Source organism: Mesoplodon densirostris, chromosome 18, assembly GCF_025265405.1.
Source record: "Mesoplodon densirostris isolate mMesDen1 chromosome 18, mMesDen1 primary haplotype, whole genome shotgun sequence".
In the NCBI taxonomy this organism is placed as follows: domain Eukaryota; kingdom Metazoa; phylum Chordata; class Mammalia; order Artiodactyla; family Ziphiidae; genus Mesoplodon; species Mesoplodon densirostris.
In genome coordinates this window covers 8,581,373-8,608,637 of record NC_082678.1, presented here as the reverse complement: position 1 = coordinate 8,608,637, position 27,265 = coordinate 8,581,373, and the positions used below count along the sequence as shown (strand labels likewise).

At 51.8% G+C, this 27,265-nt stretch overlaps 1 protein-coding gene across 3 annotated transcripts; it reads left to right on the top strand.

Moving 5' to 3' along the window:
* The first annotated feature begins 844 nt into the window (after window positions 1–844).
* Window positions 845–22,389, top strand: KIF18B (kinesin family member 18B). Of its 3 annotated transcripts, none has more exons than XM_060081314.1 (16): window positions 845–962; window positions 9,908–10,234; window positions 11,033–11,190; window positions 11,525–11,629; window positions 11,833–11,943; window positions 12,025–12,222; window positions 12,536–12,712; window positions 13,553–13,627; window positions 13,784–13,884; window positions 14,279–14,465; window positions 14,800–14,927; window positions 18,242–18,447; window positions 18,702–19,227; window positions 20,165–20,254; window positions 20,754–20,839; window positions 22,143–22,389. In XM_060081314.1, the coding sequence occupies exons 2-16, from the start codon at window positions 9,916–9,918 to the stop codon at window positions 22,304–22,306; spliced, it is 2,631 nt and encodes an 876-aa protein (XP_059937297.1). In that variant the 5' UTR covers window positions 845–962; window positions 9,908–9,915; the 3' UTR covers window positions 22,307–22,389. The 3 variants fall into 3 exon arrangements, with proteins under 3 accessions (XP_059937297.1, XP_059937296.1, XP_059937298.1); XM_060081313.1 differs by having other exon boundaries at window positions 845–1,084; window positions 22,143–22,388; XM_060081315.1 differs by lacking the exon at window positions 22,143–22,389 and adding an exon at window positions 21,176–21,376 and having other exon boundaries at window positions 845–1,084.
* The last annotated feature ends 4,876 nt before the right edge of the window (window positions 22,390–27,265 follow it).

The window sequence follows — 27,265 nt, the reverse complement described above, 5'->3', positions numbered from 1 at the left end:
TACATATGCTGGAAGTTAAGAGGGTTTTCTAACCACGCTCTTAGGAAGGGCAGGATATTTGCCCCACTATATAGATGAGGAAACTGACACCCAGAGAGGAGAAGCGACTTCCACAGTCTCAGCACTAATTAATGATACAGGCACTAGTGATTGGAATCAGACTTCCCGATTCCAGGGCAAGGCTCTCTCTTCCACCTCCACAGCCCCCGGTCCTGGGGATGAGCATGAGGGTGGCCCATCAGAATCCAAGCAGCAGACCACTGTGGAGGATAGAGACACTGCTGCCCAGCGGTGCCCTAAGGGGCCGCCCCTCATGTTCAACAATCCTTCCATGATACTCCTGGCACTGTCAAAGCCAAGCAGGTGCCACTCTCTGCCTCCACCGGTTTCTCCACATCAAAGCTTGAAGTTCATTCTTCGGATGGTCGCGGAAGAGAAGAAACCCTGGAGAGCGGCTGAAACTCCCTTCTTGGGTAAGTGGATGCCGACTTAGCCCACAGAAAAAGCAGGTTTGAAAACGTGTTTGATGTCTGGTTGCTGCATTTGGTGATGAACTCAGTCCCAGGGACAACTGAGACAGGCCGTAACCACCGCCCCCGCTTTCCCCCTCCGTACCCCAACCCCATACTGGTTTCTGCCGGTCAGTCTTGTGGCTCCAGCCTCAGAGACACTGCCTCAAACCTCCAGCAAGCAGGAAGGGGAAGTGCGCAAGCGCACGTTGACAACTCCCGCCACCTCGGAGTAGTACACTGTGACTTAGGAAACAGCCAATCAGCCATCCGGGCGGTAACCAATGGCAAGCGCCGATGAACCGACCCGGCTAATTTGAACACTCCGCGCGGGCCGGAGGTTGGCGCCGGTCGGGTGCTGGACGGGCGGCGCTCTCCGGTGGTCAGTTTCCTGTCTGCTGCGGCGGGACCCGGCAGCGAGGGGCGACACCAGCGGCGGGGAACGGACGAAGGGTAAGCACTGGTCCACGACGGAGGCGGCCCCGCGGGCTCCTGCGCTCAAGTCTGGACCGGCGGACCCAGCTGCTGACGGCGGCGGAAGCCGGAGCCCGGCCTCTTTTGTGCGGGACATGGAGGTACAGCGTGAAGACCGATCAGGTCCCGGGCGGCCCCTTCCGAACAGGGTGGGGGGAGGTGCGGGGAGAAGGCCCTTCCTTCCATACCTGCACGGGAGATCGGGACCTTCTGCTTATTTGTACAGGACCTAGACTGGGCCCTCAAGTCTGCACCCGGGCCCAGCCCTCTGTACATCCGCTCTGGGAAAGGTACCCCTGCTCATACGTAAGGAAGAATTGGGGCCTCCCGCGCACTAGAACTGGAGACGTGGGACTCTCTGCACATCTGTAAGGAGTAGCTAAGACCCTCGCTGCACATCTGTGCAGAACTGATTGCAGAGCTGTGCCAGGGGCCGTAACTTAGTTACTGGGGCACACAGTAAATATTTGATTGAATAAAGGAAAATATGAAAGAAGATCTGCATGACGGAAAACCAGGCCTTCTGCTACTGTTCCTAGGATGCCTTTCCTCTTAGTTTTGACCCTTTAAGGTACTGAAGTGACACAGGAAAGATAAACCTGGTCTGTGTCAAGGAAAATAGGGGATTTTACTGCAGATGTTGGTTCTTCTGGTAGGGGGCGAAACGCTAGTATGTCATATCAATTCTAATAATGATGGCTAACATTTACTGAGCACTTACCAGGTTTGAGTTATCTCATTTAATCCTCACAACAACCCAGTGGAATAGATACTAATATTTACATTTTACAGGTTAAGAAACAGAGAAGTTAAGCCTAGCTAAGAGGAGAACATCCACAAAATTTTTCTGTATGAGCTTCTTATGGATGTTACACTGCTTTCACCAGTCTTATCACTATTCTTTTTCCTCTCCGGTCACACAGTCCATGCTTCAAACAACTACCAGAGTATCCAGTCCTTCTCTTCCTATTTCATGATTGAATTCCCCCACCATCAGAGAGAGATTTTAAAGTGTCTCAATTTGTTGGTTTTATCTTAACCAACCCAGCTCCATTTTATACCTTTTTTTAAAAAAAAGTATGCCAGTAGCATATTTTTAGAGGTCTTAATAAAAATTATCTCTATCTGGCCACAGAGCAAATCTAAACAGTTATCAGAGCATTGTACAAACCATATTCTATTTCCACAAGCAATTAAGTTTAAAATACAAAAGAAAAAGAAACAAACCCACATTTGGATTTTTTTTAAAAAAACATTTAAATAACTCAGTCAAATAGGATATCATTATTCTAATTAAAATGTAATTAGCATGAAACAGTGATAATGCTATGTATAAAATGTGGGGAATGCAGTTAGAGAATACTTAGAGGGAAATTTATAGTCTTAAAGGCTTACATTAGAACATGTATTTTTTCAAGATGAAAATGAGGCAGATATTCAATTTTAATAAGAGAACAGAACAACAGAATTAAAGTGTAGAAAGTAAAAGAAGTTAAGAGCAAAAATTAATGAAATAGAATTTTCCTATATAATAGAGATGATTAACTTAGCCAAAAGCTGTATCTTTGAAAAGACTAATAAAAAAGCCAGACCTCTGGTAAGATTGATTAAGACAAAAAGAAAAGAAACATGGAAAAATGACCTTAGGAATGAAAATAGGGACATAACTTTGGTTACTGAAAGATTAAAAGAGAGAGAAAGACTTCAATGGGAACTATTTTTGATGATGCTTTTGGGCAATTTTCTAGGAAAAACAACTTACCTAAACTGATTCAAGAAGCTATGAAAGGGACTTCCCTGGTGGTGCAGTGGTTAAGAATCCGCCTGCCAATGCAGGGGACATGGGTTCGATCCCTGGGCCGGGAAGGTCCCACATGCCACGGAGCAACTAAGTCCGTGTGCCACAACTACTGAAGCCCCCATGCCTAGAGCCCGTGCTCCGCAACAGGAGAAGCCACCGCAGTGAGAAGCCTGTGCACCGCAACAAAGAGTAGCCCCCACTCACCGCAACTAGAGAAAGCCCACAAGCAGCAATGAAGACCCAACACAGCCAAAAATAAATAAAATTAAATAAATAAATAATAAAAAAAGAAGCTATGGAAATTTTGAACAAACCTAGGACTACTAAAGAAATTTAATTAGTTTAAAATCTACCTTCACACACATCAAAAAACCCCACCAAAAATATACAGGCAATTGAAATGATTCTAATCTTATAGAAACTCTTCCAAAAAAAAGAAAGAAAGGAAGAAAACACTTCCAGTCTATTTCTGGGGGGGAGGTGGGGTGCCGCGCAGCATGCAAGATCTTAGTTCCCTGACCACGGATCGAACCTGTGTCTCCTGCAGTGGAAGCTCAGAGTCTTAACCACTGGACCGCCAGGGAAGTCCCCAGTCTATTTTGTGATACCAAAAATGAGGCAAAGAAAATTTCAAGCCAATCTCTTTTATAAATGTAGTTGTAAAAATCTTAGATAAAATACTAGCAATCAGAAGCCAGTGATGTATTTTTACAAAATGCATTATGACTAAATTGGGTTTATCCCAGGAATGTGAGAATAGTTTAACAATAGAAGATCTATTAATACAATTTACACATTTACAGATTAAAGGAGAAAACATATCCCATTAGGTACAGAAATAGCATTCAATAACCATTTATGATTTTTTTCAATGGTAAACTAGAAATAGAGGTAAATTTCCTTAAACCAACAAAGAGCAAAATGAAAGCAGGAAAGAGACAAGATTGCTCACTATTGCTGCTTTCAATATTGTACCTGAGGTCCTAGCCAGAGCTGCAAGACAAGAAAAATAAATAAAACTGATTAGAAAGGAATAAATAAAACTATCATTAGTTACAGCCTTATGATTGTCTATTTAGAAAACAAAAGAACACAGCTCCTTCCTCTTTGCTACCACTCACAGAAAGAAACAGCCATCTTTGGACGTTTTTCTGTGGGTACTAAGGTGAGGGGGATTAAGAGCTGCAAAAGCCCAGGTAGAAGGCAGAGCAGGCTAGGATGAAGAGTAGCGCCTCTGACGACAGAACAAAGTCAAGATCTGGCCTTGCTACTTACCATCCATGAGACAATTTCCTTCCTGGGCCTCAGTTTCCTTTGCAGAGTAGGGATATAACAAATGTATCAATAACTGCAGAATGAGATTGCTGTGAAAGATAAACGAAACACTTGTAAAGCACTTAGCATAATGCCTGACACATAGTAGGTGCTCAATAAATGTTAGCTATAATTGTAGTTATTTTTAGGGTTTTGGCTTCAGACTGCTTTTCTCTGGCCTCTATTCATTCATAGGACAAATATTATACAGCATCTACTGCATGCTGGATCTGGCTCCTAGGCATCTGGGGTGCACAGACTATATCAGAAGAGGGTCCTGCTCTCTTGGACCTTAAGGACAAGAAACACAGTGTATGATTGTTGTGAAGGATCAGTGGAGGGGACCACAGCAACCACTATATAAAAGTATAACACCCAAGGGCTAAGCACTTTCCCTGCCTTCCCAGCTCCCAATGTCTGCAGGCAGACCCCCCTCAAGTCCTCAGAAATTCTTCTCCAGGGGCTTCTGAGGATCTTGGGCTTGTTCTCTCTGTCCCTATGAGGATGGGCAGAGGAGGCTACCCTGAAAACAACTGAATCTTGGCTTCCCAGCCTCAGCTCCGCAGCGAACTAGCCTCCGGGTTTTAATGAGCTGCCCCAGGTTAGAAACAGGACGTGACTGTGGCTGGCTCAGAACCCTGAAGATCTTATTAAAGAATCATCTCCCTTGTACTTTGGGCTGAAAAGCTCTTTCCAGCCGAGGATCAAAGCAAACTTGACAAACGTTCTCTCATTAATCTCCCATCCCCCTGGGGCAGGAGCAGATTGGTAGCTGTTCTCTCTGGCTCTCGAAGGTAGATGATGTGACATCAACATGGTGTGGCTGGTGGAAAGACCTCCCCACCAGTCAGAGGCAAAGCAGAGACCAGGACCCAGGTGTCCTAACTGCGGCCATGCCAAGTGTCACCCTACCCGCTCCCCACCTCCCACCCCACACCCTCAGCGCTGTCTCAGGAAGAAGGAAAACATCTCATTAGGCAAACAGTCGGCCTCACTGGCCCTCAGGAGGCGGAGAGGAGAGAACTGTAAAGGTTAGGCGCATTCCGCTGCCAGTGCCCTTTTTAATTTCCTGCTTTGAATGTTAGGCTGCTCTGTAGCTCCAACTCAGCTAATAGAATGTAGACTCAGATGGTGGGCCCAGGCACCCTCTGCCTTCACTTTCCTGGTCATAAGAGTGGGGTTCCTGGGAGTTCCCTGGCGGTCCAGTGGTTAGGACTCCATGCTTTCACTGCCGAGGGCCGAGGGGTTTGATCCCTGGTCAGGGAACTAGGATCCTGCAAGCTGTGAGGCGCAGCCAAAAAAAAAAGAGTGGGGTTCCCTGGGGGTGGGAATGCAAGGATGGGAGGCAGGAATTCTGAGTGTTGAAAATTAGGTCTAGTCCATTTATCTGAAAGCGTTTGCAGCATACATAATGCTATTTACATAAAAGGGATTATAATTATTATACAAACATAAGGGACTATTACAACAATGTGATCATGAGGGTGTAATACATAACGTCATTACAAGGCAGTATAGCAGGCTCTATGGTCAGACTGCCCGGGTTGGAACCAGGATTCATCACTTTCTATCACTGGGATCTTGGGCAAGTTGCTTAACCCTCTCTGTCTCAATTTTCTCAGTGAAACATGAATATAATAATAGTATCTAGGACTTCCCTGGTGGCGCAGTGGTTAAGAGTCCGCCTGCCGATGCAGGGGACACGGGTTCGTGCCCTGGTCCGGGAAGATGCCACATGCCGCGGAGCGGCTGGGCCCGTGAGCCTTGGCCGCTGAGCCTGCGCGTCCGGAGCCTGTGCTCCGCAGAGGGAGAGGAGACAACAGTGAGAGGCCCGCATACCGCAAAAGAAAAATAAATAAATAAATAAATAAATAAATAAAATAATAATAGTATCTACCACCTGGGGTCGTGATGGGGTTGAAAGGAGGTGAAACGTGTAGGGCGCCTAGAACAGTCCCTGACAGAGTGGGCACTTACCTGTTATGTTTATTATTATGATGAGCTGATTGCTGGGACAGGAACAGAATTAATTACACACAAGTAAAAAGATGATTATTGGTTGACATCTCTCCTTTGTTTTTTGTGGGGAAGAAATTAAGAAGTTTGGGGGTGAAGGACAGGAGTTTGAAATCAACTCAATTCTGCCTCATTCCCCAAGGAAAAAATGAGTTGTTTGCTGGAGTTTTAGGTAGAAATCCTGTTTCTTTGCTGAATGACCCTGGTAATTGTGACCCATCAGTAGGACCTCATCTTTCCTAGGAAAGCATTCAGCTATTCCTATCCCCCAGGAACAGCCCCCTGTTTCTTACCCCTGTTAACATATCCCTAGACTTGGGCTGAACTTTTCCAGTATATCCGTGACTCCTGCATTCCAGAAATTCCATCTCTTTGGGCTGAACTTTTCCAGGATATCTGTAGCTCCTGCATTCCAGAAATTCCATCTCTACCTTTGGTAGGCTGGCTTGAAGGTGAAATGAAAGGGGAGAGAGGTCTGAGGGGAATTCAAGAGAGAATAGGTAAATAAGCTTTTCGGATTACTTCCAGGGCAATATTAGGAAATCTATCCATGTCACCCTCTACATTAACAGACTAAAGGAGGAACACTGTGTGATCATCTCAGCAAGTGCCAAAAAAGCATTTGATAAAATTTAGCACCCATTCCTAATGGGTAGTGGAGGGTGGGGAACTAAATATAGAAGAGCTAAAAATAGAAAGTAACTGTTATTATTTGCAAACTATATCATCATTTAATTGAAAAATCTAAGAGAATCAATGACAATCTATTAGAACTAATAAGGGTGTTCAACAATGTGGCCAGATAGAAGATCTGCATACAGAAATCAGTAGCTTTCCTATGTTCTGTCAAAATGAATTAGAAAATGTAATTTTAAAAAGAGCCTATTTATAATATAACAAAGACTATACAGTAACTAGTAATAAACCTATGAAGAAATGTACAAAACTCATGTGAGGAAAACAATAAAATTTTACTGAAGATTATAAAGTTGTGAATAATGAAAAGAGATATGATATTCCTAGATGGGAAGACTTCATACTGTAAAGATGCCAATTCTCATATTAATCTATAAATTCAAAATAATCCCAATTAAAATCTTAGCAGGATTTTTCATAGAATCAGCTTCATAAGCTGATTCTAAAATCATGCACAAGACAAGATGCCCAAGAATAGCGAAGAAAAAGAACAATAAGGTGATATATTATAGAACCACAATAATTACAACGAGTTACGGAAAAAGGAACAGACATTTCAGTAGATCAGAATGGAGAGTCACAAAACAAATTCATGTTTATATGAGAATTTAGTTATGTTAAATGTGGCATTTAAATTAGTGGGGGGGACTTCCCTGGTGGCCCAGTGGTTAAGAATCCGCCTGCCAATGCAGGGGACACGGGCTTGAGCCCTGGTCCAGGAAGGTCCCACACGCCACGGAGAAACTAAGCCCATGCGCCACAACTACTGAAGCCCGCTCGCCTAGAGCCCATGCTCTGCAACAAGAGAAGCCACTGCAATGAGAAGCCTGTGCACCGCAACGAAGAGTAGCCCCTGCTTGCCACAACTAGAGAAAGCCCGCACACAGCAACGAAGACCCAACGCAGCCAAAAATAAATATAAATAAATAAATAAAAATTTTAAAATAAATAAATCAGTGGAGAATGAATGCACTATTTAATAAATGATCTTGAGATAGTTGCCTGCCATTTGGAAAGAAAAGATATTTAGGAATATCCTCATATCATTCACACACAAAAATAAATTCCATCTGGATAAAGATCTAATGTAAGAAAGGAAAAGTATTAGAAATATAAGAAAAGTGTTTATTATTTTAGGGAAGGAACGTCTTCTTAAATATGACATAAAAACAATAAAAAAAAGGTTGACACATTTGACAATTTGAAAATTGGAAACTTCAATATGGCCAGAGTAGGATTTTTTTTTCAAGAATGCATGGTTGCTTTGATGCCAAGAATAATATCAAATAATTTACCACATCAACAAAATAAAGGAGAAAAAACATGTAAACATATCAGAAGATGCTGCAAGAGCATTAGATAAAGTTCAAGACATTCCTGATAACAGCTCTGAGTAAAGTAAGAACAGATGAAATTACTAATATGATAATGACTATTTGTCCCAAATCAATATCTAAATAGTGAAGCACTAAAGCCGTTTCCTTTAAGATCAAAAACACTACAGGGGGACTTCCCTGGTGGCGCAGTGGTTAAGAATCCGCCTGCCAATGCAGGGGACACGGGTTTGAGCCCTGGTCCGGGAAGATCCCACATGCTGTGGAGCGACTAAGCCCGTGTGCCACAACTACTGAGCCTGTGCTCTAGAGCCCGCGAGCCACAACTACTGAGCCCACGTGCCTAGAGCCCGTGCTTCACAACAAGAGAAGCCACGACAGTGAGAAGCCCACGCACCACAACAAAGAGTAGCCCCTCGCTTGCTATGACTAGAGAAAGCCCACGTGCAACAACAAAGACCCAACACAGCCAAAAATAAATAAATAAATAAATTTATTTAAATAAAAAACAATACAGGGATGCCTATTATCATTCAACATTGTTTTGGAAGTTCTAGGGAATACAGTAGACAACATATGAAATATTTGGTATAAGTATGGAGAAGAAAAAGTTAAAAAAATTATTTTCTGATACATAATTGTATACTCAGAAAACTCAATAAGCTCTAATAAAAAGCACTTAGAGTCAATAAGAGAGTTTGAGGGAATTCCTTGGTGGTCCAGTGGTTAGAACTACGCACTTTCACTGCTGAGGGCCCATGTTCAATCCCTGGTCAGGGAACTAAGATCCCACAAGCCTCGTGGCATGGCCAAATAATGATAATAATAATAAGAGAGTTTGAGGGTAGTGGGTATAAGGCAAATATATAAAAATCCATCATGTTTCAGGACTTCCCTGGTTGCGCAGTGGTTAAGACTCTGCGCTCCCAATGCAGGGGGCCTGGATTCGATCCCTGGTCTGGGAACTAGATCCCACGTGGGTGCCGCAACTAAGAGTTTGCATACCACAACTAAGGAGCCAAGTAAGGAGCCCGCCTGCCACAACTAAGACCCAACGCAACCAAATAAATAAATAAATTTTTTTAATCAATCATGTTTCTCCATATTAGCACCTGGAAATAGGGAAGGTGTTCCATTCATAAGAGCAATAAAGTACTTAAGAATTGTATTAAAAGGACAATTATAGAAACTACCTGAAGATATAAAAAATACACGAACAAATAGAATGGTAATAGCCATATTCTTGTGTGAAAACATTTAATATAAAATAAATATGTAAATTTAATATAATTCCGATTGTAATCCCAATAGGGTATTTTTGGGGGGGGGTTCTGGGATGGGGATGGAATCGATAAAATGTTCTTAAAGTCGAATAGAATAAATGACTGAAAATAGCCACGAGAATCACGAAAAAGAAAGCTGGGGTTGGGAGGGGTGTCTTGCCTTGCTAGATAAGAAGCAACTGTAAAGGAATGGAGTGGAAACACTGGTGCTCGCACAGGAATAGACAGATTCGTGGAACATAATAGAAAGCCCAGAATAGGCCTCTGAAAACAATACAGTCATTGGATATGACAGAGATAGTCTTTCAGATGGGAAAGATATTTGTCAATGATTGGTGCTGGCATCAATATTCTCTTGAGGTATAAAATGGAGCTGAGCTGTTGAGGAGGAGGTGGGAGAAGGCCCCTGAGTGCTAGACTGAGGGCACCTGGTCAGGCCTGGGTCAGATTGGTCCTCATCTCCATCATGTCTCTGCCCAGGTGTTGCCATGGTGATGGCGGTGGAAAACAGCGTGGTGCGGGTCGTGGTGCGGGTGCGGCCCCCCACCCCGAGGGAGTTGGAGAGTCAGCGGCGGCCTGTGGTTCAGGTGGTGGATGAGCGGGTGCTGGTGTTTGACCCTGAGGAGCCCGATGGGGGCTTCCTTGGCCTGAAATGGGGCAGCGTTCCTGATGGCCCCAAGAAGAAGGGTAAAGACCTGACGTTTGTCTTTGACCGGGTCTTTGGTGAGGCGGCCACCCAACAGGACGTGTTCCATCACACCACCCACAGCATCCTGGACAGCTTCCTCCAGGGCTACAACTGCTCAGGTGAGCCCGTCTCCCCCTCTGCTGGGCACTGGTTGAGGAGCGCTCCGGCCGTGCGTTCTCTGTGGGCCCCCCCATTCATTCTTCTCCTGGGTGGGGACCACTCCACTGGGCCACGGGATACAATAGCAGATCAGGCAGACAGGGTTCCTGTATTCGTGAGGCTTAGAGTTTAGAACTGGGAGAAAACACATCACAAAATCACACCCCCGGGGCTTCCCTGGTGGTGCAGTGGTTGAGAGTCCGCCTGCCGATGCGGGGGACACGGGCTCGTGCCCCGGTCCAGGAGGATCCCACATGTCGTGGAGCGGCTGGACCCATGAGCCATGGCCGCTGAGCCTGTGCTCCACAACGGGAGAGACCACAGCAGTGAGAGGCCCGCGTACTGCAAAAAAAAAAAAAAAAAAAAAATCACACCCACAAGTGTGTGGTTAAAAACCAAGATGAGTGATATGAGGGAAAGAATTGTGGGCCTTCCACAGAGGAAGCTACCCAGGCTGGAGAAGTCTTCCCTGAGGAAGGGATAAGCTCCCACCCATAGTGGAGACCCCTTTGCCCTCAAATCCACAAGCCTACAGGGGCACCAGGAATGGACACGGAGAACTCAACAGCTGTGAACGTCGGGGATGTGGGTGGGTGGGAGGGAGCAGTGGAACCGCGCACGTGGAAGGAAGGAAAGAGGCTCGGGGAGAAGGGAAGGGCTGACCGGATGGAAGTGCACTGGGGGAGCCCCCGGAGAAGCCCCCAGAGAAGGTGGCTCTGGCCCTGCCGCCACCCTACTCCCTACTCTGTCTTCTGTAGTGTTTGCCTATGGGGCCACCGGGGCCGGGAAGACACACACCATGCTGGGAAGAGAGGGGGACCCCGGCATCATGTACCTGACCACCATGGAACTGTACAGAAGGCTCGAGGCCTGCCGGGAGGAGAAGAAACTCGAGGTGCTCATCAGCTACCAGGAGGTAGGGCTGTTTGCACCCCAGGACTGGGCGGCCCCATCCCTCATTCTCACAACCACCTAAAGAGGGAGTGGGGTGGAGCAAGCAGGAGCGGGGAGAGGGTGGTAGGGTGTGGGCAGACGGGGGCCCAGAGGGTGGACACAGCTCCAAGAGAGCCTGCGTATGAACTGACCCCGCCTGTCCTACTCATCATGTGACATCATCCAGCAAAGTGCCACTCACCACAGCGTGTCTCATGCTTCCCTGACCCAGCAACTCAGCTCTCCCCAGCGCCTAGGGGAGAGGCTTCCTGACCAGCCTCTCCCTCGAGTCTCTCCCTGGCTTCCTTTCTCCTCAGGTGTACAATGAGCAGATCCACGACCTCCTGGAGCCCAAGGGGCCCCTTACCATCCGTGAGGACCCCGACAAGGGGGTGGTGGTGCAAGGGCTTTCCTTCCACCAGGTAAGGGGCTGGGCTCAGGTGGGATGAGCAGCCTTGTCCTCCGGGATCCCCTCACCGGGTAGTTTGGGGATGTCCTGGATCCTGTTGGGGCAGTGGTGGTGATAGCAAGGGGGTAACATTGGTCCTGAAGAGCAGCCCTTCTGCTGGGGGAAAAGTCCCCACTGGGGAGACCACAGCTCCCTTCCTGCACATCTCCTCTGTAGCCGACCTCAGCTGAGCAGCTGCTGGGGATGCTGACCAGGGGGAACCGTAACCGCACGCAGCACCCCACTGACGTCAACGCTACGTCCTCCCGCTCCCATGCCATCTTCCAGGTGAGGAGGGGTCACAGGCCAGGGCCTGAAGCTGGAGCTCCTGGTGCCCAGTGTCCCCTCACCCCTGCCATCTGCCCCCAGATCTTCGTGAAGCAGCAGGACCGGATCCCAGGTCTGACTCAGGCCCTTCGGGTGGCCAAGATGAGCCTGATTGACCTGGCTGGCTCGGAGCGGGCGTCCAGCACCCACGCCAAGGGGGAGCGGCTGCGGGAGGGAGCCAGCATTAACCGCTCGCTGCTGGCCCTCATCAACGTCCTCAACGCCCTGGCCGACGCAAAGGTAAAGCTGCACGGAGCCAGGCTCCTCCCCGGGACAGCGACCCAGTGCCCGAGCCAAGGGTCCCTCCCTCCAGCCCTGGGCCAAAAGCTATCAAGTCTAAATTTCCTGGTGGTCCAGTGGTTAGGACTCGGTGCTTTCACTCCAGCGGCCCGGGTTCAATCCCTGGTCAGAGAACTAAGGTCCTGTAAGCCCAGCAATGGGGTCAAAAAAACAAAAACAAAAACAACACAAACAAAAAAAAGCAAAGGCTACCGAGTCTAGCCTGGGTCTGTGTAGTCCAGACACTCACTCCACGCCCACCCACTGTCCCCAGGGCCGCAAGTCTCACGTGCCCTACCGGGACAGCAAGCTGACCCGCCTACTCAAGGACTCCATCGGGGGCAACTGCCGCACGGTGATGATCGCTGCCATCAGCCCCTCCAGCCTGGCCTACGAGGACACTTACAACACCCTCAAGTATGCCGACCGGGCCAAGGAGATCAAACTCTCGGTGCGTGCCAGCTGGGATGGCCACCACCCTGGAGTGGGGGTGTAGGGGTGTCGGGGGAGCCCCCAGGCTGGGAGGACGAGGGGACAGGACCCACTGGCTTTCTCTGGTACCTGGAGCAAGCGTTCCCGCAAGGCCGAGGGAAGGAGTGACATAGTCCTCGTCCTTAAAATATCACAGCACTGGACTTCCCTGGTGGCGCAGTGGTTGAGAGTCCGCCTGCCGATGCAGGGGACACGGGTTCGTGTCCCGGTCCGGGAAGATCCCACGTGCCGCGGAGCGGCTGGGCCTGTGAGCCACGGCCGCTGAGCCTGCGCGTCCGGAGCCTGTGCTCCGCAACGGGAGAGGCCGCAGCAGTGAGAGGCCCGCATACCGCAAAAAAAAAAAAAAAAAAAATCACAGCACTGGGATGTTTGAGGCAGAATCTTCTCAAGAGGGAGGCAACGGAAGGGAGTGGCCGAGTACCAGCCAGTGATCTTTGTCAGACTTGTTTTTAGCAGCAGGCCCATATTTTTGGCAAAACAACATATAACACAGATAAAAGCAGAGTTGCCCGGTTTCCCCCGCCTCCTCCAGGGAGCCCCAGTGCTCCAGGAGCCGCTGCGGCAGAGCGGCTGGCCTGCGGAGAGCATATCGGTCAGGGAGCCGGGGTCTTGGGTTCAAAGGCAAGCTCTCCTCTTGCTGGGCTAGGAGAGCCACTGGCCTCCCTGTTCCCTCAGTCATGAGGGTGAGTCTCGGGAATGTGAGTGAGGTGTGCCTAGCGCGGCGTCTGGCCGCCGGAAGTGGTTGCCGAAAGCTGCTTTGAATGAACGAACAGATCCCTCCCCTGTGCCCCCATCTCAGCTGAAGAGCAACGTGATCAGCCTGGACTCTCACATCAGCCAGTACGCCAGCATCTGCCAGCAGCTCCAGGCTGAGGTGAGGAGCCGCCCCGGGAGCTTGGCCGGGAGGCAGGGCGCCCGGCTCGGGGCGGGGCAGGACGGGACCGCGGGCGCGCGGCCAGGGCGCTCTGCCTGCCCCCTGCCTCCTGTGCTCACCCGGCGCGCTCTGAGGGGCTGGGCTGCTTCGTTCCAGGTGGCCGCCCTGAGGGAGAAGCTCCGAGTGTACGAGGCAGGGGCCCAGGCCCCGCAGCAGGACTCCTCGCAGCCCCCCAAAGCGGGCCCTCCACATCAACCGTGAGTTCTGCCGTCCCCTACCTGCGCCCATCCTTTCTCCAGCTTCTGCAGGGCTAGAACTCCTCGCTTCTGTTCTGGCATCTGGGGTTAGGGGTTCCTCCTCACTGCCCGGCACACTGACTGTCACCTAGAATGGTCTATGTCAAAGGAGTAAATCACACCCCAGCCTATATAAGCAGCACCTACTCTTCAAAAGAAGGTGCATTTAAGGGGCGGGTGTCATTGTTTCCTAAACCAGAAAATCCCTGACTCCTTCTCCCACGCTCAGCTACTGCCCTCTTGTTACCCAAGCATCCACCCCTTATGGACCTGGAGCCACAGAGATCCCGCCGCCTCCCTGATTTTCCCACCTGCCCCCGCTTCCCGCCTTTCAAACCTCTCCTTTCCCCCTTAGCCTTTCCAGCTGCCCCTCGCCATCCCGCCTCCCCAGCCAGTCCTGCACCCCAGAGCTACGCCCAGGGTCGGCAGTCCTTCAAGAGGAGAGCCTGGGGACAGAGGCCCAGGTGGAGAAGGTCGTGGAAGGCAACTCTTCAGACAGGGAGCAGCCCCCAGAGGGCAAGGACGAAGGTCTGGCTGAGGAGGTAAGACTTGGAGCTGGTGGAATATTGAAAGAAATGCCCCACCCCCAACTCACAGGGTCCCTTCAGTCCCAGCTTCTCTACCTGGATGTCTTACACCTCGGTCATTAGGAGGCTTTCAGATCCTGCGCAGGAAGAGCTAGTCTGTCAGATTCTGTGTGTCTGGAAGTGGGGAGGCTGAGTGTTAACAGAAGGGGAGCAGGGAGGGAGCACGGGGACTGGTCATTCCAGGAGCTGTCATTCCCACTCCTGGAGGAGGGACGGGTTGTAGGAGCTGCTCACGTAAAGCGAGGGAGGCCATCCTGGGCTCTCGACCTGTGACTCCCTTCCTCTCTAGGTTCCAATCCAGGTGCCAGCACAGAACCTCAGACACCCATTGCCCGGCTCCCCTGACCTGACCCTGCAGCCCAAACCAGTCGTGGACCACCTCCCACCACGGAACCTGGGCAGGGGCCGTTCTAAGCAGTAGGTATCTTCTTGCTTCAAGGCGGGAGGTGATGGGTTCCAGGCCTCCTGGGGTGGGAGTTGGCGCTAAGTACTTCACAAAAGCTCTGTTTCTGCTCTAGTTAAAGAGGCAGGTCTTTTCTCATCAATATTGTCCCTTACCTGCTGTCAACAATTTGATATTATCACCTACTCTGTTTATGTAGCATCCTCTCTATTTATTACTCCGTGTAGCTGGCAGCCCAACAGGAGGGAAGCAAAACACCGAATTCCATCCAGACAGCTGGCAAACGCCGAGCTAGGGCAGGGCTGCCTGGGCTAGTGCTTTGCTCTCCAGTCTGAAGGCCAAGCTGCCTGTGCTCAGCAAAGAGACAGCTGCCAGGAGAAGCTGGGCAGCAGCTGAGCAAGGGACAGCTTTCCTGAGTCAGGTGTGCGTCATGTGTCTTCATCAACAGATTGACGGCTGCTCTTCTCTGAAGTAAATACAAACCCAAAGAGAAATGGCTTTGGGACCATTCTTTCCGTGCTTCATAGAGAGGTGCAGCTAGTGTTTTCTTCCTTGGCCCCCAGAACATAAATCCCCTGCCACTTAGCTTTGCTGTTGCCAACCCTACACCTCCCCACCCCAGCACGCTTCACGCTAAGCAGTGTATTTAAAGCTTCCGGACAGAAGGGCCTGTTTAATTTTATTTCTTGTTGGGGAGTGCCTGTTCCCGACTCAGCAAAAAAGGCTGCAGCCTGAATAATCAGCGGCTCATTATCTGTCTCCTGCTGCCGACTCCCCGGGGGCCCTGGAGTGGCAGGGATGCACTGGCGGGATGTCCCCTTGGCCCCCAGGGAACAACCGTGGACTCCCACTGATGACTCAGGGTCTCTCTGCCTGGAGTCCCACGTTGCTAGGACACCAGGGTTCTCATTTCTGCTTTGCCTCTGATTTTGTGGTTTCTGACAAGTTGCTTCAACCTTGGCTGCAATTTGGGCATCATGGTCCTTGTTTTCCTTACTTCTTAGAGTTAATAATAGATACTAATAAACTGTGATGGAAGACCCCAAGTGTCAGGGGCTGCAGAACATTCTAGGTCTTCTCCATGCTTGAAAACAACCTAACCACCAGATAATCGAAAATAATTTTGCTTTGGCCTTAGAGTTTAGAATCTTAGACCACCAGGGCACTGAGTAGATCTTAGATTTTCCAGTCCAGTGGTTTTTCAGAATTTTTTTTTAGCGGCAAAGCCCTGTCTTCAAATGAAATCTTATGCTGAGGTCTAATATATAGAACAGATAAAGCAGAGCTGTTCCATTAAAAATGTCCTCTGATGGGTTTCTTGAAACCTGAATTGAAAACCCATGATATAGACCGACTCCCCGTCTGCGGGGGCTACGCAGCAAGAGGGACGGGGCCAGACCTGTGTCATCTGACATCCAGGCCAGTGGCTTTCTCCCCAGACTCCCACTTTTCTCAGTGGTCTAATTTTCATATAATGTGTGGCTCAGGCAGATATAGAATGAGTTTCTGCTGTGTCCTTTTTAATTTATATCCTGCCTTCTTTCAAAAAGGCCTTGAGGCTGCTTTATAAAATGAGTTTGGGTTCCCTGAGCACACACTGAGGACAGAGGAGGGGGCTCAGAGATGTCCAGGCAGGTAAATGCTACCCAGGGATAAATGACTGGCCATGAATAATCCCCACTGAGATAACTGTTTATCCTTTTATCATGGGTGTGCCTCACAGAAAGAAAATCTGCTTTCTTAGAATCTAAATTTACAACATCAATAATCACATTACCCTCGTAATTTCCTTTATTTTTTACATATATATATTTTAAAATATATTTATTTATTTGTTTATTTTTGGCTGCATTGGGTCTTCGTTGCTGTGCGCGGGCTTTCTCTAGTTGCGGCGAGTGGGGGCTACTCTTCATTGCAGTTCGCGGGCTTCTCATTGCGGTGGCTTCTCTTGTTGTGGAGCACAGGCTCTAGGCGTGCGGGCTTCAGTAGCTGTGGCACGCGGGCTCAGTAGTTGTGGCTCGCGGGCTCTAGAGCACAGGCTCAGTAGTTGTGGCGCACAGGCTTAGTTGCTCTGTGGCATGTGGGATCTTCCCAGACCAGGGATCAAACCCGTGTCCCCTGCATTGGCAGGCAGATTCTTAACCACTGCACCACTAGGGGAGTCCTTCGTAATTTCCTTTAAATAGCCCCTCAGTGCATGTGAAGTATGTGTTAATACACACATACTCTCTCAGCATCCCAATCACTAAATAGGAAGAGCAGACTGAATGCATTTTTGAGGGTCTCCTCAGAACCAAGGTCAACATGGCCTATCTTATTTAATCTCTTATTATCCTAACAAGGTAGATGGCATTATTATTATTACTATTATAGAAAACAACAATTAACTAACCTTATAGTGCTGGGTATGTGCCAAGTACTCTTTAAACACTTTATATCTAAGATAACCCATTTGGGGAATTCCCTGGCAATCCAGTGGTTGGGACTGTGTGCTTTCATTACTGAGGGCCCGGGTTCAATCCCTGGTCAGGGAGCTAGGATCCCACAATCTGCTGGGCGATGCCAAAATTTTTTTAAATAATATAACCTGGGCCTCCCTGGTGGCGCAGTGGTTGAGAGTCCGCCTGCCGATGCGGGGGACACGGGTTCGTGCCCCGGTCCCGGAGGATCCCACATGCCGCGGAGCGGCTGGGCCCGCGAGCCATGGCCGCGGGGCCTGTGTGTCCGGAGCCTGTGCTCCGCGACGGGAGAGGCCACAGCAGTGAGAGGCCCGCGTACAGCAAAAAAAAAAAAAAAAAAAAAAAAAAATAATAATATAACCTATTTCATCTCCCCAGCAACCCTGTGAGGTGGCTGCGTGTGTTGACCTCATTTTAGAGATGTGGACACCGAGGGTAAGAGGTGATCCGAGGCCATGCAGCTGGGATGTGTTGGAGCCGGGTTTTGAGCTGTTAGTCTGACTTGAGCCTGGCTCTTCTCTGCTACCTCCCATTGCCCCTCTGGGAAATGGACTTAAGATCACAGCACTTGTAGGTGGCAGAGCTCAGAGGAAACTCAGACCTTCCGTGTCCAAGGCCACTTAGTGCCCTTTCCCTACTTCCCAAGTACTGTCTTTGTCAGGGGACATGTTTAGTGGGTGAAGCCGCCCACCATTACCAGGGTCACCTCCGCCGGCCTTGGTCTTCAGCACGGCTGGAAGGGTGATGAGGCCGGCCAGGCAGTCCGGGAGGGCCAGTGCACGTGTGCTGCTCACCACACCTGGAGCCCTGGGGCCGGGTCCTCCGGGCAGGTCTGAGGCGGAGTGGGGATCCCCTTCCCTCTGTTCCAGGTTGGCTCTGAGGGTGTTGTGCCTGGCCCAGCGCCAGTATTCCCTGCTCCAAGCAGCCAACCTCCTGACCCCTGACATGATCGCAGAATTCGAGATGCTGCAGCAGCTGGTACAAGAGGAAAACACTGAGCCTGGAGCAGAGGCCACCGGGGAGCCTGACCCGGCCAGGGGGTCACCTCTGGCTCAGGAGCTACGTTCAGAGTCAAGTGAGCCTCAGCCCTGCTCGGCCTCTGTCTTCTGGTGCCAAGGGGTGGCTGGGGCCCCAGGTGCAGGGTTATAGTTCGGTCAGAGACTGGACCTCTAGGATGATGGACTTCTGCACAGAGAGGCCCCAGGGGTCACGCAGACCTGAGGAGTCAGGGGCTCCTGTCTGTCCCGTGTCTCTCTTCCCAAATTCTACAAATTCTCCTTCCTTCTGGCCAATCCCTGATCTCCCCTCAGCACCCTCCTCTCTGCTCAGAGTCTCTAGGATACTCCGGCCCTGTGACCCGGACCATGGCAAGGCAACTGAGTGGCCTCATACACACTCTCGGGGTCCCACCCAGGCCTGACCGCACCTCAGCTCAGGCATCCCAACGGCCCACAGAGAAGAAAAGGAGGAGACCGAGCCCCTTGGAGCCAGACAGCCCACCAGCCCCGAAGCCCGGGACCAAGCGCCAGCGCCAGTCCCTCTTGCCCTGCCTGAGGAGGGGGACCCCTCCTGAGGCTCGGCTTCCGGAAGGGCCCATCACCCCCACAGGGGGACGGGCCTCCTCCCCCTGCCATTCCCCTCACTTCTGCCCAGCCACAGTCATCAAAAGCCGGGTGCCCCTGGGCCCTTCCGCTCTGCAGAACTGCTCCACCCCTCTGGCCCTGCCCGCACGGGACCTCAACGCCACCTTTGATCTCTCCGAGGAGGCCCCCTCAAAGCTGGGCTTCCACGAATGCGTTGGCTGGGACAGTGTCCCCCGGGAGTTGGACAGGCTGGATCAGCCCTTCATCCCCAGGTAGGTCTCCCTTCTGGCCTCAGCAGGGGGTGAGGGGTCAGCAAGGGACAGAGGTGCTGCCCAGGGGAACGGAAGACAGCACACTCTTGGAGTTGGGACACTGCATCTCTCCCTTTGGTCTGACCAGCATCCAGGCCCAGGAGAGCAGAACGCGCCGTTTCTTTGGAGGCGTTGCTCCTCTCCAGGCCCTGCCTTGTCCATCTATACTTCAAAGCCGCCTGCTCTGTGCTGGTTTGTGACATGCCCATGAGTAGCTCACAGGCGCCCCCTATGGGGAGGGCCAGCAGGGAGGAGGAACTAACATGGGGTGCCCAGCCCACTCTGTTCCTTGCCGTCACTTGGGCCTGGTCTGAGTTCTGTATCCCACTGAGAAATACCTGTTTCTACCACTTCCACCCCAGACTTTACCCTCCAGCCCAGCATCTGGAACTGGGAAGGGGATCCTGAGAAAACTTTATTCAGCATTTTTCAGTGGGAAGATGCTCTCACCCTCGGCTTCTGCCCGCGTGGCGGGGAGGGGGGAGCAGCAACCAGCTCAGGACAGTCCAAGGCCGCGAACAAGCAGCAGACTGACCTGGACTCGGGAGGCCGAGGATGGCAGGCTGCCCACTGCTCCCCCCACCTCTCCCACAGCCCGAACCCCCTCTCAGTAACAAGCTCAGAGCCAGGCAGGTGGAAGGGTGAAACTGTCTGAACTCCAGTTCCCCAGACGCGCCAGAAACTGCCACCTGATGTTCTCCCAGAGCAGGCCTGTCACTCAGCTGTCAGCCCAGGCCGAGTGAGGCAGGGAGAGGAGTCCGCCTCGTAGGAGGAAGAAACCTCAGAGGTCATCTTGTCTAACCTCCCTGCCCCGCAAGCCGGGCGCCGGAGCGGGAGGAGCTGGCACCCTTTTCTGGTTCCCTCCTGATGCGCCACCTTCCTCCTCCCCCCTCCCCAGCGGACCCAGGCCCCTGTTCACCGTGAAGGGCCCCAAGCCGGCAACTTCCTTCCCTAGGACCTCAGCTCGCAAGAAGAGGCGCGTTGTGAGGTGAGGCCGGGGAGGTGTGGGAGGAGGAAAAGCGGGAGCTGTCACCAGGGCGGCGGGCGCCCGGGCCAACTACAGGCGCTGCGCGTGTCTCTAGACCCCTTGGAGCCAGTATCTTGTGAGCAGGACCAGCGTCTGGTTGTCTGAGGGTCCCTGGGCTCTTGCTACTACAGGATTATATTAGAGATGTCTCCCTCCTTTGGTAAAGGCCACAGACCCTCTCTCCATGAAGGGACATTCAGTGTTCCCTGGGTAATCCAGGGAGTGGACTCCCCACCCCCTCACCTCTACTTCCTTCCCAAACCCCACTCAGCTCCTCTTCCCCCTGCTGCCTCTCCCACCCTCAGGTCTGGCCTTGGGTGCTTCCTACTGGTGCTCAGCCTCCCCCTGCTCCCAAGGCTCCGTGTCTAGCTCTTACCCTCCCACCCCACCGCCCGCCCCCACCAAAGTCCAGAGGCTTGGCCGTGACCTTCCCCCCTTCTTCCTTCCTTCCCTCCCGCAGTTCCTCAATCTCCCGCGGCCACAGTCGCATCGCCCGCCTGCCCAGCAGCACCTTGAAGAGGCCAGCTGGGCCCCTGGCAATCCCAGGTGACTGGCATTTGGGGGCAGGGATGCTCTGGGTCACAGTGGCAGATGGGGACAAGAAGTAGGAGGGGAGGGAATTCCCTGGCGGTGCAGCGGTTAAGACTCGGCGCGTTCACTGCGGTGGCCCAGGTTCAATCCCTGGTCAGGGAACTAAGATCCCGCAGGCCGCCAAAAAAAAAAATGTAGGCGGGGACAGGCGAGAGGAGGGCATGGGGTACTTCCGAGCATCTCAGGGACGCTGGTGAGAGAGATGGGGGATGGGGTGGGGGAAGGGAATGGTGGGATACAGCCTCACTTTTCTCCTTCCTCCCTGCCTCCCCTCATCTAACTGGCCTGCAGAGCCCCCCTCCAGTCCCCACTCCCCTGGCAACCAGAGGAGCCAGAAGGAACTGTTGGGGGTTGGGGGAGCGCTGTCAGCTGGGAGCTGCTCCACCAAGGTGTCCTGACCGCCCGGCCCCTCTTGGTCCCTGGCGCCGCCTAAACCGGGAGCCCTGACCTGCTTTCCTCGGCTCGGAGCAATTAATGCCAACACCCTCTTCCTTTATTAACAGTCCTCCCCCAGACGTTCATTCTGCTACTCGCCCTCTTTATTAATCTCTTGTCACACTCAGCTTCTCAGCGTGTATTTATTCATTTGTGAGTTTTAACGTGTTGCTATTTTAAAGGGTGCTGCCATCATCCCCCCCTAGTTTATAACACCCTCCATGCAGGAAGGTGGCTTTTGGGGGCTTTGTTGCCCACCCCCCATCTAACACAGGGCTCTGCACAGTGATGCCCGCTGTGCAGTTGAGGAGGGCTGAGCATGGGATGGGGGCATGAGGGAATCCCAGCTTGGCTCTTCCTGGCTTTGAGAGGAAGGCGTCTTCAGCCCCATCCCCCCAGCCTGGAGTAAGAGCCCCAACCCCATGCCACAGTCCTGGCGATGATGCAGATGATGGTGGTGCCTTGATTTCCAAATGAAGAGAGTTTATCGTTTTAACCCTATTGTAAACAGGATACACACTCAGTGTAAGAAGTGTAAACCTTAATGCTACCACGTAGACATAAGAGCTGTTAATACGTGGGTTTATATCCGCTGATCCTTCAGTTCTGCATATATATATATATATATATATATATGTATAGATATAGTTTTTTATTATAACGATTAATAAACCATCTCCATCCTTGGTGTGTGTTTCTCTCTGTACACCTAGGTAGGATAGCAACCCCTTCCTCCTCTTCAAGAAACTTCTGAGTATAAAAAACATCCCCCCGCTGCCTCCTCCTTCAGCCTTACAGGTGGGCCCTGTCCCTTACTCCACAGCCCCACCTTCTGCGAAGGGCCCCTGCTCCTTAGCAGGTGAAGAAGCTATCACCCCTGAAGGCCTGGTCCATCCTCCTACAGCCTGCATGTGGTGGGTTGCCAGGAGTCCTGTCGTCAGAGAGAGCGTCTTAGTGGTCCCCTGGTCTTACAAGGCTCCAGGCTGAGGCTCCACCTGCTGGAACCCATTGAAATCTTCCTCCCACAGCTCCGAAAGCTCCCCTCCACCCCCGTTCGTGGCTTTCCCCTCCACTCATTCGGATTGTGACAGTTCAACCCAAGCCTACCTCTGTTTCCCCAGGAAGACATGGCTGGCTGCATGAACGAATGGCATAACCAAAATTCCAGGAGTCTGTGTTTAAATTGCTTCTGAAAACAAACACGGTAAAAGGCATTTAGCACTTTGTGAGCAGTGTGTAAACAATGCCACTAATTTCAAGTGAGGCCTCGCTGCTCTGGGCCAGCAGCCTCCCCCTCTACCTGGGGCACCCCTCCCCGCTCAGTTTCCATGCCTTTTTGGAGGAGTGGAGAGCACAGAGGGGAGCATCGCATTCCTACCGGCTGCAGGCATCTCACACGACTTCACGACCTTATGAGGTATAATGAGGAAACAGACAAAAAGGTTAACAAAATGTGCCCGGAGTTAGACTGCAAGTGGCAGCGCCAGGTTTCAGATCAGGATCTGGTCGTACACATGACACCAAGCTGCTTCCGTTTAGAAGTGAACAGACATCGTTTCTTTCCGCGTGCCGGGAATTTCCTCCTCTCCAATTAGTCTTCCTGAGTTTTTTCCCCCTGTGTACCATGATCCCCACAGAAGCAGTCACCGCGTCACATCTGTAGCCCCCAGCGGCTTGGTGTGGTGCCTTGGCCTCAGGAGACCTCGCTGCCTGCTGGTTGGATCCAAACTGAATAACTGCCTCATTTCCTGGGGCCCTCACATCTATTATCTCATTTGATCGTCACCATCACCCCTGCAAGCGCAGAGGCAACAGGCACAGGGCAAGGTGGCTGGTAACCAGGGCCAGGAGGGCGAGCTTCGCCCAACAGGCTCCGTTGCACGAGGGCTGGGGGCAGCTTGCAAGGGGAAGAGGTCACTCTTGACAAGGATGTTCTGCACCTGACCATTCGCTCAGCAAACATTTGTGGCTCCGTGGTGCAGAATGTGCTCTCGGGTGACCCATTAAATGTACAAAGACTCTGCCAATGGAGTTAAGCACATGTGGCTCCTGCCCTCAATCACGGGAGGTTGGGCTGAGTTGGGCCGCTCACGAGGAGGCAGCCTGGCTGGTCGAGGGAGCTGGCAGGGGCTGAGGGGGGCAGCGAGCTGACGGCCAGCTCCCAGCTGACCTCCGTGGGCAGCAATGAGACTCTGAGATTGGATTGTTCTCACATAGAGTCATCCGCCAGAGGCGGCAATAGATGGCTCCCCGTCCACTGCCCTAGCTTTCCCCTCCCGGCTTCAGCCTGCCTCTTCCACCTTGAGGGCCTACGCAGAGCCCCTCCCTCCACTTCAGGGAGTTTAGACGTTCTCTCTTCCCAGGCTCTTTGCACCCACTCCAGGCCCCACAGCTCAGGTCTGGGCCCCACCCCGGGGGCACAAATTCCTGCCCAGTTCAGAGAATCAGGCTCAGTGCCAGGAGCTGCAGATATGGTCCCTTCACACAGTCAGGATGGAGCCCTTGTCACCTGAGCGTAAAGCCAAACCTCCTTCAGTGTTAGGATGTGTCAAGAGGAAGCGACTGGGCTTTTTCCACTGGGTCCTCCCACCGCCAGCCATCGGCTTGGCGCCCACAGGGGACATCATCACCCCATGGGGATCCTTCCTCCTTGGCAGCTGTTAACTCAGGCATCCTGCCTCCCAGACCCTTGCTCATCTGCCTCCAGTTTCCCCCAGAATGTCTCTTTGGCTCTTGGCTAGGTTTGGGGGATCCTGCTTCCCAGACAGAATCTAGTTTCTGGCTGTCTTCTCCTTCTCCACAGTCCTTTTGTGAATAGGGACCTAGAAAGTCTTGGGATGGAGTTTGTGGGTGGAGGAAGGGACCAGAGTCATACCCAAGAGCCTGGAGACCATGGCTGTTTTCTGGCTCACCCCAGAGCTCCCCTGGGCTCACCCGCAGCCCTACCCCCAGCTCATCCTGCCCATTTGAAGGACCACTGGACTGGAAATAACAGGTCGCCGGTCAGCCCTCTCCTCCCTCCAGGGACACATCTGGTCCCCGCCTCTCACCCTCCCAAAGGGACACAGTCAGGCGGGAGACGGAAGGGAGCAGGGAGCTGAGCAGGCCAGGGAAAGCAATTAAAGAGCTGGTCTCGGGGTTAGAGGCTGGGGGCAGGCTTGAGCGGCCCCTGGCTGGGTGCGGAGGCAGGGTTAGAGCAAGCGCCCGAGCTTATTAATCCCAACACAGCAGCCTGGCCCCTGGGTCTGTGAGGGTGAATGAGCTGATGCCTCCAACGGCTGAGGGGCTGGGGAAGAGAAGGAGAAGGAGTCCAGGGGTTCAGCCAGGAGCCCTTCTGCAGCCACAGGGGTCGGGCGCTTCTAACCGACAGAGCTGGACTGGGCACAGGCTCAGGATCGGAGAAGGAAGCATCCCTGGCTTGAGGCAGCCATCCTCCAACCATCCTCCAACAGAAAGGGGAGACCCCTGCCCTCAGGGAGCTCCCAGCTGACAGTGAACCAGGGGTTCTCCCATTAGGTGGCTCCCATCCAAGGGGAAAGGGCGGCTCCTGTCCTGTGGGTGCCTGAGTCTGAAGGGGGAGACAGACCCTACCCTTAGGTGCATCCCAGTCTGATGGGAAAACATAGGTCTAGCATCGGGAGGACCCCATCTTCAGGGGGCCTTGTCTTGGGAAGCCTCAGGGTAAAGTGCAGAAGAGACTCGCACCCATGGGAGATGTTGACACACCAAGAGGTTTTCAGGCCAATGGAGCTGTGGGTCTCAAGCCCACAAGGGTTGGGGAAGGGCAAGGATGGAGGCACAGAGCCCACTGGGGGAGTCAGGGAGGAGAGAAAGCAGGGTGGGAAACAGCCTGTACTCTGAGTCTCCTCCAGAACAGTGGGACATAACTCTCCCATGTCCCCTGGGAGACCCAAAGCCACAGACAACTAGTGATCTGGGGGCAAAGGGTGCTGCCCCCTCCCCACATCCTGTCCACACTGCCAGGTAACTGCCCTGTGCAGGGGGGGCCTGCCCACATGCTGTCCCTGCCCCAACCCCAATGTAGTCAACAGGACATGGCCACTCCCCTGGAAGACCCAGCTCCCAGCCCCCGGGGTCCACCCCATCACAGATGCGCTAACATGGAAACAGGTAAAGCACCTGGTAGGTGTTATTAAATGGAAGCTAGGATTTGTCAAGCACCTGCCGTGTCCGGCTTTCACTGATTTTTATCTCACAACTACCTTGGAAGTAAGTATGTCTAGACCTCATTTTACAGATGGGGAAATGGAGACTCAGAGAAGGTTCCTGAGTCATCCAAGATCATACAGCTGTTGAGTGGCCATGGCCTTGCTCTCTCCCCTAGACGGCACTGCCATAGCAGTCAGAGGCAATTCTAGTGAGCCCTCTAAGTGATGCACATTTGGGTTTTAGAAAGCCTGCCTAGAGCTGTGAGACCAACTTTCTTCCTGCCTCCAAAGGGCTATGTCCACCAGGCCACTCGGACCTGGTCAGCTCAGCACTGCCATCTAGTGGCCAGTTTCCTTCCTCAGCGATGGGTCACCGAGTGGATGGACTGGTCAGAGATCCATGTTCTCTCCATCCCACTCACTCTTGCTGACCACCACGCTGTGCCAGGCACTGGGAGAGTGGCAGGAGTCAGTGGGCAGCAGTCAAGGGACAAAAGGGCCCCTTGAATTAGAGGCTGGCAGGTTTGGAAAACACTGGGCACCTCATGTGCAGGTTGAGGCCGGGTGAAGTGTTGATCTATCCTGGGATCAAGTTGGGCTTCGTAAGCAGGAGGGCATCCTGGCAAATTCTGACATAGAAGATGGGCACAGGGAGTGGGAGGTCATCTTGTCCCCAACTCGGCTTGAAGTGGGGCGCAGCTTGGCTGAAGGCCGTGTGGAAGGGTGTCCAGGCATCCTCTTCTTGGGACCCGCAGCGTTCTGCTGTCTAGTCCAGAAGTCAGTCTAGGAACTGGCCTGAGGCTTTGGATGATGAGGCCCTCAGATTGGGGAAGCAGGAGAGGAGGCGCCACAGAGAATGGGGCCTGAGTCAGGCCGGGAGGAGGTGGGTAGAGGTGGAGGCCGGGAGCTGTGTCTGCCCGAGGCAGATGTGCATCACGGTGTGACCTAGAACAGAGACAGAGGTGACATAACTGTCCAACAACAGGGCTTGGTTACATTAATTTACATAGTGGAAAACCATGCAACTGTTAAAATGATGATGTAGATAAATATTTACTGATATGGAAAGATGTTCACAACATATTGTCTAGTAAAAAAAAGCAAGTTACAAAATAATTTGTACAGCATGAGCCTACTTTTAAACAATGAATTTATATGTGTAGGAAAAAAAATCCGGTAAAGTTTATATCTCCAGGTGGCAAAATTATAGCTAATTAAATTTTGTTTTGCTTATCTGTATCTGCTGATTTTTCTACAATGAAGGTATAATAAAAAATAATGAAGCTTTGACAAACAACCATGACCGGGTCTGTCTATTTCTTTGCTTCTCTGTGTGGACAACTTCAGATAGTTAAGGGCTGAGTGTGGAGCTGGGTCTGAAGGTCGGATGGGAGTTGAAGATGGAGGGAGAGGGCCTGGGCGGGTGACAGGGGCCCAGCGAGTGGCTGAAGGGGTTAAAGAGGGGGACTCATCTGCCGCTTCCAAAACGAGCTGAGCCTCTGTCTCCCAGACACAATTACTGAGAGCCCCTGACAAGCCCTTCCTGCTCTATTACATCTTTTCCCTCCAGGACCGCTTTGCGCTCATTTCAACTAGATTTCACTTGTACAAAGAGAGAAGGCCACACGCTGTGACTTGCCCGGCAAGCTGGAGGGGCAGCCTCTCCAAGCCACACAGAGGAGTTGGGGCAAGGGTTTGTCCCCAGTCTTGTTCTTCCTTTAATGTCACTCCCCGCCCCCATCCTTCCCCGGCCCCTCAACCCACAGCAGGATCCAGT